Genomic DNA, 14,775 nt, shown 5'->3' with positions numbered 1-14,775 from the left:
TAATATAGAACGAAATATACCATTTGTAACGCAGAGATCTACTAACGTGAGAATGTTCTGCTGTAATTGTCATGAATTAAAGAACGTATTTTTAAGGGGAAAGTTATTTTTAAGGACTCCAAGTATATCAAACGCAAGATAATGTTTTCCAGTTTCCATTTCTCTATTGAATAGGTAAATTAATGAATGGAAACGTATACTCCGATTTTCTTTATTGCATCTGAGAAGCGTAAGTACGCTCATATATCAACACCACACTTAAGATAACGAACTCCATCGCGTCTTATAAGAAAATCATACGACATCCAACAAATTACGACATCTGAACCTTCTCGACGGTAATGTTACGAGGAAGAAAAAGGAAACGGTTCTAGACGTTTCGATTCGAGTCTGAAATCCTTTCTCATCGGCACACCCTTTGATTCTAATTCACTAATCGACATCTCCCATAGCTCTTTAAGTAACTTGCAAACGGCGTATACTTCACTTAACCCGATATCTTATCGAACAAATTAATGGGAATTCGAGCGAAGAATTTACACCAGCCACGTTTCGTACAGACGTTGAAGAATGTAATCATGCAGAAACTCGAGCAACATCAATTATGTAGATGACGTGACATCAATTATAGATACCTCTCGCTCTAAAATCCACGATTTGTTCGATCGCGTAAAGAGAAAAGCACCGCACGAACAATCAGTTAACACGTTTTGTACCATATAATTACCAGATAAAATCTTCAGTGTTCGAAGACAGTAGGCTTGGAAGTGTTGCATTGTGTAACATATGCATGATTAATAATAAACAATGCTGCATCGCGCTGTAATTTCGAGGCGTCAATCCATTTCCTTTTAAAATATTTTCCGTTTCAGAAAACGCATTAAAAAATTAAACACGTTAATTGCATAGCTTTTGAAAACCTTCGCCTTTGCTGTCTAGCATTGCGCAGGAAATATAAAAAACTTTCGACACACTTTTTAACTATATCATAGAGCTCGGTCAAAACCCTCCGTTTTTCTATGAAAAATCACACGGTTTCCTGAAAAAAAGAAAAAACTAAGATGGTTGTACGCGATTTGCAAACAAGACCAGAACGTGTATCGAGTGGAATAACTCAAAGGGCGCGGAGAAAACGAGGATGGACGGCGAAGAAGAGAGAAACTGGCGAAAGGGAGGGACATCCGTGCAAGCGGAAAGGGAGATTTTGTTCTCAGGGGAGTAGTCAAAGTAACGTCGCCCTTGTCACGACGATCCGGTAGCATCAAACAAACTGATGCTCTCCGACGTGGCCCGGAGTATTATAGTACACCGAGCATCGTCGATTGCGATCTTAGATAAGGGAAAACAAAGAGGAGACGTTCGATTGATCTTGGATACTGTGTGTCTAGGAGGAAGGTTGTTCCTATTAATATCTGGTGCTTACGTTTCCGCTGCAGACCCGAGGTCGAAGGTCTTGAGCTCGATTAATAGCTACAGCATGGAAAAGCGTTAGTCGCTTGATCTATTATTTGATGACTTTTGAGAAAATTATGCGATTTATGCCCAAGTACTTGAAAACCTCCAATTGGAGAATTCTTGTTTGTTTGCCTTCTGCGAGAAAAATGGTGATTATGGATGGATTATAATTTTTTAATCTGATAGGCGTCATTCTTATTTTAAGGTTCAATAGCCATTTGCGAATTGAATATAGCCTTTACAATGTAATTTGTTTTATTTTGATCGTATTGAACATAGATGAGATAAAACACAGCATGATTTTTACGCGTGTAACCTTTGATTGTTTACGGGTTTAGTCATGGCATACATAACACACACTATAGGTGTTAAGTCGTCGAAGATATGCGCTATTATGAGTAAATAGAGACGGCATTATCGATGTCATCGGATTAAATTTAATTGAACGGGGGACAGACAGTGAATTAATTCATTTTGCTTATCATTTTTTGGATAGTATATAGGTATTTATTTGTAGAAATGATATACTATAATGTAAAGCAAACATGTCATAGAAATGACTTTAACCATTAAATTATTTAATATTTGATGGATATGAATATTAGCATTATGAACAGTTAATTTATATTATGACAAATTAAAAGAACGAACGTTACTTCCTACCATTGTACATTTGATTGTCCGTTTCAAGTAGTATTTTGAAAAAGAAGAAATTAAAGATAAGAGAAGAGACTATTTACTTTTTAAATAAAAAGTAGAGCCAAATTCGTTTTTATTGGCCAGTAACTTTGCTTTAAAAACCCCGCAGTTAGTTCATAAAACATAATCCACACCCTGAAATACTTCACAGGCCGACAAATCTCCACGCACAGCGATCAACTTTGATTAAACGCTTACCAATTCTCAACCTACCCACAAATTCTCGTTAAAATTAACGTAATAAACCCGCTTTACACACATACACAATTTTCTGCCAGAGAACCATAAAATCCCATACTTTAATTATCAAAGTTTTATCGGACTCTGCGTGCGCACAGGCTGCACGAACTAGCAGAAAAATCTAATCGCGTTTTAATCGAAACCAAAATGAAAAAAACTTATATAAATCGAGGATGCATTATACGTCTAATTAAGACACGATAGCTAGCCGCCAGATTATCTCGTTCAGCAATTTTAACCGCTCAGTTAGTTAACCATATACGCTAAAGGTATAATCACGAAGGTTAAACTACAGGGTGATACAAAAATAATTGCAAATCGGATTTCAAAGTTTTATGGGAAGGACTGTGTAAAAAAAAAAAAAAAAAAAAAAAATACAAATACAAGCCAAATCCCCCACAAAATGTTATCGTCATGCATTATTTTAATATCAATGTATCAAACTTATTTGCTGTTAACTGCGTAATGAGCGAAGAAAGTTATTAATTAGAGAAAGTTATAAAGACGAATAAAATTTTCTATTTTTTTTTTTTTTTCATTTTATTCAAAGCCTGAACACACTACGCTTTCGCGACTAGCCGGGCATACTTCTTTACTTCTTTATGCAACTATTCTCGCTATTCTTGTACATTTTTTTACATTACCTTTCTTATATTCTTGTACATATTTTTGCTTCTTACGAGAGTTAGCTTAAGCAAAGCAAACATAATGAAATGAATATGTTCCTTCCCATTTAAACAGAAGCTAGTCAAAAAATATAACAGATAGGTACAACTATATGCAAGAAGAATTTATCTTGCTCGTTCCATTCCCTTATTAATGCTCATTCGCAGTTGCGAAGCGGATTCGCGTATAACATGCGTGCACAAAACAGTCGCGATCTCTTAACGCGTCAGGTGAAACACGTCCGGATGGCCGGTTATCGTGGCAGTGAGCCGTCGCGCGATATTTCGAGATTTTTTAATTCCTCAAAGACGCGAGGCGCGGGCGAAACGAGGCGGCCGCGCGTGTCTGCGCGCATCCCGCTGGCCTTAAATTTATACGCCGCCACGAAGAAGCTTCCAATTACACGCGAATTTATGTAGACCGGCCGAGTCATTAAGATCGCGAATTACGCACGATCCCGAACTTCCCCCCGCCACCGGATTACGCGCGCGGCTTTCTCGCGCGCTTCGACCCGCCGAGATTTTCCGTGAGGTTGAGCGTGTCGTCGACTTCGCGACTTCGCCACCGGATCTTTGCGGTTCGACTGAGCGATAAACTTAATTGGATGTGTGTAATTAATTTGCAAGATCACGTATAATAAAGGTACATGCATCTGTTTTAATCATTTCGATGAATAAACGTTGAGTCGGTAGGGTTATGGTTTTGAACAGATACACTGGCTAACGAAGGAAATAATTCCTGCTACTAACTAGAATCTTAGGAAGGATATACAGAAGGCACAATACATTATTCTTCCAACTACCAATTTACCTAAATTATACCTAAGCGGAACAGGCATTTAATCACTTCAACTCGCGTATTACGACAAAGGAAAAAATTTATGATGCAACCCAAGCTGCGCGCCATCACCTTTATATTCCTTCGTAGTCGTTCCGAAATTACTCGACAATAATCACCTTTCCAACCTGACTACCAGCGATCTGCGTTTAACACTTCCATCTTCATTATCACCTACACGATCGTCATAACCCGGCCAATAAAAACCACCATATATAAACTTCTTTGCCGCGTTCTCGAAACGTCTCGCATTCGTTACAAATTATCACGGCACAATAACGATCATCGTTCTCAACCAGAGGCCTTTGTCGTCTGGTCTCGACTTCGTGAACCGTATCGATGGAGAAATAAGCGAATGAAAAACCACGAGCAACGACAACCGCTGTTAACTGGTCGAACGTTGCCACTGCTAGTTCTCGTCCGCTCTAATTGATTCACGTGTTTCGGGGGAATCGCCATTAGTGGCTGTCAAACTTTATTCCTGGACAATCTTTATAATTCGCCTTATCGACGGGAAAAGGGAGCGCTGCCCCGTTCGGAATCGTAACCATTCCATTAGCACGCTAACAAAATAAACAGAGCGAGGCAAACCGGTAAATTGTACCTCTGCTTCGATCGTCCAAAGTGCTTCGTACTCGGAGTGCACGTTTCGCTCTCGTCAAGTACTCGCTGCTCTTTCCTACCATCCTCCCCCTCTCCCTCCCATTCTCTCTTTCCCTCTTCTTCGCTCTTCTTCGTTCCGTTTCACAGTCTTCCTTTCCTTTTCTCTCCCTTTCGCTGTTCCCTCCTTTTTATTCCGCACCGGAGAAGCAGTGCCATCAGAGAGAACTGCGAGAGCGGTATCGAGAGGGAGGTCGGCGATGCGGAGGGGAGGGAGGATGACAGGTTGCCTGTGTCCTACCCGAGGGAGCAGCAATTTATAAATAATTGAGCCGAGTCCGGTAAAAAATGAATTACGCGTCCCTGTACAATATGAGGAGTTGCTTTACAGTAAAACGAGCAGGGGACCCGCGAGACCCGTGGCTCCACCATGTACCCGGTGAACAGGGAACGTAAAGCAAAGATAGAGACAGAGGAGAAAGTGTCGATGGAAAGATAGAGACATAGACAGGGGGGATAAAGAAAGAGGAAGTAACATAAGACGCATCAATTTTGCAATTGGAGAATTTTATGTTCGCGCGGCCGCCATATATTATGGACGAGGAGCCACCGGGCTTCTCGCAACATCCTGCTTCGATCAGCCGCCCACGTAGTGCCGCGATGCCACTGCCCTTTCGATCACTGATTTTCCTAATCCAATTTCCCTTGGTTTGCTTCGCGTGCAAATGTTTCGCGGTTGTTGTGGCTTAGTTTCGAGGATAATTACGGCGTAGTTAATTTTATCTTGAATTAATCGATGATTGTAAGGGTTGTTAACGAATAATGGTAGAAGCAATAAAGTAGTTCGCAGATTTTGTACTTCTTGCAAGAATCAAAAGCCTTTTATACCTCCGTACACAACCCAAATACACGCTGCCAAATGCACTTTCAAGTGCAAGAGCTTCGAGAATCACGATCCGCCACCGATTTTCCCCCGTCGCGGATAATGAAGTCGTAAGGAGTCAAGACCGACGTAACCGAGCGAGCCGATCGAGTTTGTTGGAACAAAAAGGACCGAGGGAACAAGAGTTTCTTCCTTTCAGCGGCGCAACGACTTTAGAAAGTGGCATTTCGCATTCACCGATGAACCGGTTTATCATAATTGGCCAGGCAGACCGATACGCCCGAGTCATTACGTCGGACATTTTTGCAACGCTGCTGCAACTCGTTTGACACTGCGCCAAACAGTAGCTGCGATCGAAAAACAAATTATCTAACGAGTAACGTGCATTCTGCCATGCTCACGATTATCAACAAAGAAAAGAGGACGAGGAAAGAACGAAAAGCAAGAATAAAATACCTAAGCTCTGGGGAAAAATTCAAATCGGCGAACGAACAAGCGAAAAGGAAGGGAAATAGAAAAATGGAAAGGAAATCGCGGAGGTGGCGTTCTTGGAAATTAAGAAAACAAATATTGTGGAAGCGAGGACGGATAAAAGGGAGAGTAATACGACGCACTTCAGAAGATAAAGTCGGTAATGCTTTTGGCTTTCACGCAAACATCATTTTAATCCCCGTTTCGGTGAAGGTAGCAGGGAGTAGGCAGAGAAGATGGAGAGGTCGCGAACAGGGCGACCGTCGCGTCGACGTGTTTAAGCCAGACGAAGATAGAGATGGGAGCGAAACGAAGGGACATAGAAAGGGGGTGGAACACGGGACAGGGCAACGGAGATCGACGCACAGGGGTGGCTCGAGTTGAACCGAAGCGAGTAATCAGGGAGACATTATTTTCCCTTTGAGACCCGCCGTATTTTAATACGAAGGAAAACGTATAATCCGCTTGTACAATTTCGAGCCACTGAATTTGCCTGTCTGTCCGTCTGCCAGCCCTGTCTTCTCTGTTTCTTGCTCTGTTCCTCGAATCGGTCGCGTTCGCGATTGCCGTGTTCTCCTCTGTCTCGTTGCGTTTCGATGGAAATCGAAGGGTGGCGATATCTTTCTATGGTCCCGCTTTCGAATTCCTCCGAGCAATATCCGCGAAACAAAAGGGTGGCGGCCAACGGAACGATTTAAGAATGAACAGTAAAACGATTTCGCGATCCTTAAGAGGATTCCTCTTTCCTCCGGCTGTTTCTCGTTCTTTCGATCGGAGTACGCGCGAGGACCGGTTTGATGTCCGGCGAAATTCGCTAATGACGCAATTATATCGCTTTCGCGGGAACATTGAACCGTCCTAATTCGCCGCTCGCGGAACCGTTAAAGAATTCTGTCTCCGCTACGAATTCTTATTTTACGTCGTCCCATTATACGCTTCGAGCAAAAACCGACAAAATAAAAGACGAATAAAAGAAATGCTTATAATACCGGTGTCAAGTGCGTGTACGCGTATCCATGTGTGTATACGTATTCGCGTTGGTTAGTGTTCGTGCGCCTATAGTGTCCCCTCGTTCTTTCTCTCCCTGGGTTCGCTCATCGTCCAGAGAATAACATTCGCACTTTACGATTATGCCTGCCTACTTTTTTTGTCAAACAGCCTGGCTGCTCGGTGTCAACGACAGATTCACGATCGGCTCTCGACTCGCACACGGCCGCGAGCCTACCGGGGAGCAGCATTCAACGACCGGCGAGTTCCACATAAATCGAGATCCTTGAATTAAATAGGCAAGCTTTTAGCATCCATAGAATCCCGCCGTTTTAATCCTCGAAACCGAGCCTCTCTAGGTAATCCGTGATTATTTGACGAAGCCAGCATTGACTGCTGGTGCCACAACGCGCGCATGTGCACGCTTGGATGAATAAATTATAGTTTATTGTGCTTCCTGATATACGTGATTTATGCGATTGCGCATTCTGATTAAATTTTAGAGCTGCTGGATTTGTTTACAATTTTTGGATTTATGATCTGTTCGAATGTGTATTTCGAGGTAAAAATAGTAATGCGAATATTGGAATGATATACGCTACAAATAGAAAGTTTGGAAATAATAGGAATTTCAAAGTAGGTTCTTGAACGGTCATAGCTACTTGAATTTACTTGAATTTCGTTTGATATAATTCACAATAGCTACGTTTCAGTTTTCCTGCTTAAGGAAACACCGTTTCCATTGTCGTATAACTCATTTTTTAATTGGCGATAAATCATCATTAAACCCACAATTAATTACCAATATCGTATAAATTACCGTGTTATTGAATTAATCCTATTGCGTTTATGATGATTCCAGCAAACGTCTTGCAACGTGAAATTTTGATTTCAAAAGCAAGCGATTAGCAACGCTATTTGGAATGTCATTCCTAACAAATAGTATTCGATTTTCCCTACTTTGCAATAATTATATGTACTACATCTCTCACGACAGTCTTTTTTATACGACATGTTAATGGTCGTCACATAAAGAAACGTTTTCAGAATCTATCGGCAAAAATCAATGAACAAATGAATCCGTTTTAACACAATAGCTATAGAACGTCTGCTGATTGTTAAAGAAAATACGATAAAATGATAAATATTCATAAATTGCAGTAATTTCCTTGCATTTGCCATTTTATTATGACTCTTGTTACGCAATTTGCCTGAAACATAATGCAGATATAATGCCGATTTGCAAAGTATACACGCATTATCAGAAGAGAATTTACAAATCTATTGACAAACACTTATATTTACGTTTTCGCTAGCTATACTGAGCTTGTATTTCTATTGTACAGGGTAGTCCACGCAACTTATAACGAGTTTTTCCTCTTTTCTCAACAGTGTTAGGAAAAAGTGATGAGAAGGACCACGAAGAGTGCAACAAAGTATATATACATTTAACAGTTGCATCATTTGTTTCTGATGGAAAATACTTAAAGTAATAAAATAATATCAAGATATATTTGTACTAATATCCCAAATAATATAATTTGAAGGCTTCTTTATACACTTACAATTTTCAACTGCACTGAAAGAAAGTAGCAGAGTACCCATTTTCACATTTCTACGGCAAATGCAAAAATTTCTCAAGAATATCTCACAAAACATCGCACCAAAAATTACACCCATATCTCACATCGCACTTGCCACGGTGAAACATTGATAAACGAACATCTGTACGCTTCAACGTCACGCATACCAAGGCATATGCACGAATCAACTCTCAATAAGATATTCAACCACAATGGGCTACGAGGAACCAAAGGAATTTCGTGGCGAAGCGCGAACGCGCCGCCAGCGGCGTTTCCCCTGCGTCAAAAGTGTCAAGAAAAATAGAATCATCCAAAAATAACCCTTCGAAACGATATTTTGAACGAAAGATGAAATACGTGGCTACATCGACCAAGTATAATAGCAGAAACCAGCCTCTCTGTTCTTTCTTTCTCTCTCGATTCTCGTATTTTATCCGATATTTTTGAAATACCGTTCGCGACGACCGTACGGTGACCGGATGTCGTAATGACGTACCGACAAAAGCGCGCTCCCTTTCTCTCCCGTTCCTTTCTTCTTCGTCCACGTTTCTTTCTCGATCCTCAATTTTCTCGATGCCGCCGCGCATCGAGAGAGTTCGTCGCTCGCGCTTTATTTACGACTGCATTCCGCGCGCGGATTCCGTTACGGGATCCCCTGATTAGCGATGGGATCAAGTGTATCGCAAGTACCTTCGAATTTTAGTAGGACATTTGAAACATTTCGCGAGTGCTTCGCGAAACAAATACGTAAATAAACAAGCTGTACTTGTAAACAGATTCAAACGGCTGATTAAGTAAAATTCCTAATTGTATTTCTAATAATTCAAGTAGAGTTTTAATTAGAATCGTTATATCATTCAAATATTACATATGGCGATATAACTTGCAAATTTCCATCGGCTCTCAAAATGAAAGTTGAACGCGAAATTCATTGTTCCTAAAGAAGTTGATTTTCAAAGGTTAACTTCGAAATCATCCTATCATTCCTCAAAAAGCCATAAAACAGGGATCAAAGTGTTAAACAGAGGATTACGCACCTGTTCCCCTTTCCCAATGCGAACGCGCCGTAATATTCAAAGAGATCCGCGAATCGAAAAGAATTACGAGCGGCGGGCGCGGTAAAAAATAACCAAAGGCTTTTGTCACAATTTTCACGTCGTCGTCGGATCCCCGACGCCAATTCCTCGCCATTTGCTCCGAATTTAACTCCTCGTCTCTTCAACCTACTCTTTCGTCCATTGCCTGACGCGATTCCTTCTAAAGAAATCGATGGAACGCGGCTCGGGCAACGGGAACCAGTAACCGGTCGCGGAACATCGTTCGATTGTTTGCGCAAAGATAAGATTAAGGGTACGAACTTTTCCCACCGTCGAAAATCGCTAAACCGTTCCACGTTCTCGCGGCGCGTTTTATCGCTAACGATACGCGGTTTATTGACAGGCGAGCGCGAAGGCGAGGATCGCAGCTTATCCGCGCGTTATTTGCTCGCGCTGTCCCATTGGTAGCGTAACGTGTCAATATCTTTACGAATACAACGACGTTCGATTCGAAACGATAGCCCCGTGCAAACTGTTCCTTCGCTATGCGTTACATCACCATTCCTCCACTTCCGGTAGGTGGGGCAGCGTACGATCGAATTGAAAGGATAAACAGTGTAGCTTCTTGTTTCTCTTCGGTAACACATCGTACAATATTCTTCGAAACAAACAAAGTTGAGGCGCTAATAGAGTCACGAGTTTGACGATAGTTTTTCTCGATTTTTGGGAATCGTCGATTACGTGTGTCAGAGATGCGTTCGCGGATTTCTTCATGGCCACGCTATCTGCTTTTAGATAATACTCGTTCTCTGCGTTTCGATCGTGGAAAGGGACGTGCGATTTCAATGGGACTCCTCTTTGGAAATAGTGATGTAATGTTTAGATTCTTCTCTTTTTTTTTTTTTTTTTTTTTTTTTTTGATTCGATATCGATTGTGGAGGGAAATACCGAGGCGCGATGAGTTGTATGTGCGTGTAATTGGATCTTGGAATTTGAAGGTGGTTGTACAATTATCTCGCAGATGTTTGCTTTCATTTTGCGGACACATAATCCACCGGTAAAGTTCGCGGAGATTAGGAGCTCGGGTAAATATTGGAAACTTGTCATGGAATCGAAGGACGTTCGGTCAAATTGTAATGTCGAGTCTTTTTGTGGCAAAAGTTTACTACAGTTTGTACACACGAGGTTTCTTCAAACAGTTATAGATGTCTGAAAGATTCCAATGCCTCTTTAATAATAGTTATTCTTTAATTAATCGTGCAATGAAATCGTTCCTTAAGAGTGATCTAAATTAATTATGTAATACAATTGAAAACAACACAAACGCAATAAAGCGTAACAAAAGACAACAAACATCAAACAAGCTTGGACAAGAGAACAAGAAAGGTGAAGTCAATGAGACACGAATAACACCACTACATATTAAAATAAAGGAAGCATAAATAAATTGGAAAAATCAAAGAAACGTACCAAGAATCGAGTATCGAGAAATTCCATTAAAGTAGAAGAAGGCAGTTTAACATTGAACGAGGGAACAAAATCACATTATTCGCAGCCATGCTTCAGACAGACACGAGTCACCGGTTCGGAGAACGCGTAAATCGTGGCCGTAGCTGAGATAATTCTCCCCTAACGGGCGAATCTTGCGGGCTTCGCGAACAGGCGTAATTCGATTCCCTTTACGCAATTTTGTCGAATCGTGGTTTCGCATTCGCGAAGCTCGCGACGCAACGGGTGTTCCGCGCGAGAGGGCGATCGGTCCGCTAACCAAGACTCGACGCAGACAAACAAGACAACACTGTTGCGATTTCACAGCGTAGACGCTGGGCGATTCAGCAAATCTATATTTTCTACGACAATACGCGTTTTATCATTAGTAATATGATTCATGACGATGTCGCGTCGCGTCTAGAACTGATTATCTATTAAACGCGCTAGCAAATGATAATAAACATTTGTTGAGTATTTGCGCCACGCATACGTAGTTGGAGAAAGCGAAAGTGATCACAGACATTCGCCGCTGATTCAACTAATACAAAAATTGATCGAACGTGTACGAAATCAATGAACAATAAATTTTCTTTGGTATATCAATATTACTCTAAACGTTCCCAAACGCCCACGATCCTTCGCAATTTTTTCTATTCGTTTACACATCGCGTCTTCACCGAAGCAAATTTATATTAGCGAACATTCGCGAATATTTCGCACGACTAATAAATGGAGCTCAGACGTGAGATCGATTTTAGATCGACGAAAATCCACTCGATTCGAGCCAGGCTCGAAATCTTTCTGGAATCAGAGACCGAGATCGGCTAACTTCGTACGATCTCGAAGCGCTTGTAAATTGATCGCGGCTCGCGTCCCGACTGAAAGCGATCTGCTCGTTAAGTACCGCAGCAGCCTCCTCGGAGAGACGAGGCTGGAAAGCAATCCGGCGTGGATCGAGATCGAGATCGAGAAAATAACGATAAAACGTGACGCGGTCGCAATTAATGGCGGAAAAGGTATCCGAGAGCTACGGCCGCGATCCAGAGCCCTCTTCGCCGCGATCGACGACGTCTCCACTGAACGTTTGCGACACGATGCAACACGCTCAGACATCGATTCGAGCGATCGAACGGACTACGTACCCGATGAGATCCATACGGACGATGCGTTCGCCGATCGGCGAAAGGTGCGCAGCAAGCGTTCTCTTTAACTTCTATGCGTCTTCTTTGGTGTACACATAGAATACGCAAACACGAATGCACTCGTACACGCGTATGGTATGTATCGTCACGTGAATGCGTGTTTCTTGTTTATAAAGTACACGTAAAACACAAGACCTTGAAACGGATAAAGACTGCGTTCATTAATACGTATATTGTTGCAATTGTAACTACGATGATAACAGAAAGATAGCGAGTGATTTTTCGCCGTAATCGACGAATCAGGTCCACTTTTCGCGGTGTCACCCCGTATATCGCATGGGAAAATAAATCTTGTGGACACTCACCGGGAGGGAGACTGGACACTGGACGCTGTCACCGGACACGGGTTGCAGCGACTGCAACAGATCGCGTGCGTGAAAGAGAGGACGGCTATCAATGGCTGCATTATACAATACCAGTGAACTGGTGTACACGGAATATGGTGTGCGTGCGCGTGCGTGTGAGAGCGCAGTACGCTGCGCGCGTACGCGACGACGCGCGAGTATGTAAACGTAGACGCGCGAACCGGGCCCACCGAACCAACCGAACCAACCACCGAACGAAACAAACGAAAGGAGCGAACCAAGTACTGTCAGGTATTCCCGCGAAGAGGATCTGTCTCGTGCGTAGAAGCCGTGTACGCCGTACTGTCCCATACACTTGGGAGTACAGCGAGCGCGCCAACGAAAACGTCGAGACGACGAAACGAGACGAGAGGTGCATGCCTGTGCTCCACCCTGTTTCTTGGGTTTACTTTTCGTCGAGCATTTTGCCGATTAGATATCGACTCTTTTGCAAACACACCGCGCTGCACTGTGGGATTATTCTAAAAGTAGGATTTCCTATAAGCGTTAAACGTACATACATACGCATCTACATATATAGACACTTTCAGTTGGACACAGTGTCACGCACAAAAATGACATATCGCTACAACATGTTTGTATAGTAGAACTTTATTTATAAGAATCTCTAGAGAGAGTTTAAAATAATTTCTATAATTATCGGAGTTTGTATAATAGGAGAATATAATAGGATTCGCTCATATAATAGAAGCTCGCGTTCAGATAAGTAGTTTCAAACGGTAGCAGCTAAGTAAGGTTTCGTTCCGGCAAATAAAATTCATACAAACGAAATTGTACCGTGCTGCGATGTATCAAAGAAACACATTTCTAAACGATCTTCGACTGTCACGTTCGCGTCAATACGTATTCTACGTTTATAGAAAATCTCACTCGAACGTCTCCTCGTTCCTTGTCGTCATCTTCAGCGGTCTCCTTTCATTCTTCGTATTATCTCTTTTTAACCGACTTTACAGCGATCTTTGTCGCTCAGGTTGCTCGTGGTACTCGCGAGAGAATTCTTTCTGTATCTATCCCGCTCTCTTTCATTTCCACCTGATTCCACTGGTCGTTCTCCGTCTACGTTTTTACCTGTCCTTCTGTCCCCTTGTCTCGATCCCTGTCCTCTCCCTCCTCCCGGCGTCGTTCCGCCGCTCGACCGGACTGACCTGTTCACGTGTGCACCACAGCCGCAATAACTATATCCAGCCGCGCTTTTTTGTCAGCCCGTTCTTACGTACGCTCGGAAATGAATTGAGTTATTGTAAAATCGTGTCCGGCCGGCTGTAATTGTCCGCGCGTGCCCCGCCATGTTCGTACGCGGCCGCAAGCGACCTCGTCCATTTTTCACAGCGGTTCACCTTTTGCCAGTGTAGACATAGAACGAGCATATCAAGTGGAAAAATCTCCACACACAGTTCGCCATCCGAACTTCCGCTTAAAATGCATTTGTAATATGAATCGTTACGAATAGGATCGAGCTAGATCAAACGCGCGATGCCGTTTCGCGTTGTCGCGGAAACGCGACCTCGACTCGAGAAACAGTACAAGCATAAGATAAAAATTGGAAATAAAAATGTGTAAAATCTCGATTTGTCAGAAGGGTCGGTGCTATCCGCTCGAATATTTAATTATCGATCTTGTAAAAGAACGAATGATTTAACGGAGGATTCTTTGGTGGATAGCTCCGATCGAAGGGAATTTTTCCTCTCTAATTTCCAAAGAATCCTGATTCATTCGGTTTATCGCGATACGACGGCATTTACACGGATCGAGGGACGCGTTCGCGCCTTTTCAAGGTGAATAGAGAGCTCGGCGCCTCGACGCAGGCTCATCCTGAATGAACAAGCGCAATAAGCAGGTGCTGGTGCTCGACTCACCGGCTTCGAATCTCCTTCCAGCTGATCGGCTTTATGGCCGTGACGACCCCATCCACCGTCGAACAATTACGGCGAACATCAGGAAGCACACCGTTCTGCGGGCAGAATAAAATCGTTTTATTAGTAATCCGTGATAGACGGTTTAACGTTATGGTTGGACGGAACGATTCGTGAATTTGTAAAGAAGAATCTAGGTGTGTACCTGTACAATGTGTTTCTATACGCGTTGTTGAATGTCTTGAACACGAAGAACAAGCTATGAAAAGAAAGTTTGTCACATTATGTTACGGAAAGAAATATAATTCACGCATTAAATAGCGTTTAAACACAGAAATAATTTAGTAGATTCCAAAATTTTATTTCAGTTTGCTTTGTCGTTTATTCATTCTCTCCTATTTTTAAT

At 42.4% G+C, this 14,775-nt stretch overlaps 1 protein-coding gene across 5 annotated transcripts in view; it reads right to left on the bottom strand.

The window, feature by feature from the left end:
- Positions 1-14,775, bottom strand: part of LOC122568149 (transcription factor SOX-6) — a 322,224-nt gene that overhangs the window by 128,791 nt on the left and 178,658 nt on the right. For 4 of the 5 annotated variants that reach the window (XM_043727547.1, XM_043727545.1, XM_043727550.1 and 1 more), the window contains exon 2: positions 14,373-14,467. In XM_043727547.1, coding sequence (XP_043583482.1) covers positions 14,373-14,467 — 95 coding nt within the window. Of the gene's footprint in view, positions 1-12,091; positions 12,728-14,372; positions 14,468-14,775 lie in introns of those variants that run through there. The other variant, XM_043727549.1, reaches the window with a different exon arrangement.

This window comes from Bombus pyrosoma, linkage group LG6, assembly GCF_014825855.1.
Source record: "Bombus pyrosoma isolate SC7728 linkage group LG6, ASM1482585v1, whole genome shotgun sequence".
NCBI lineage: Eukaryota > Metazoa > Arthropoda > Insecta > Hymenoptera > Apidae > Bombus > Bombus pyrosoma.
The sequence above is the reverse complement of the archived record's forward strand: the minus strand, read 5'-3'. Positions and strand labels throughout refer to the sequence as shown.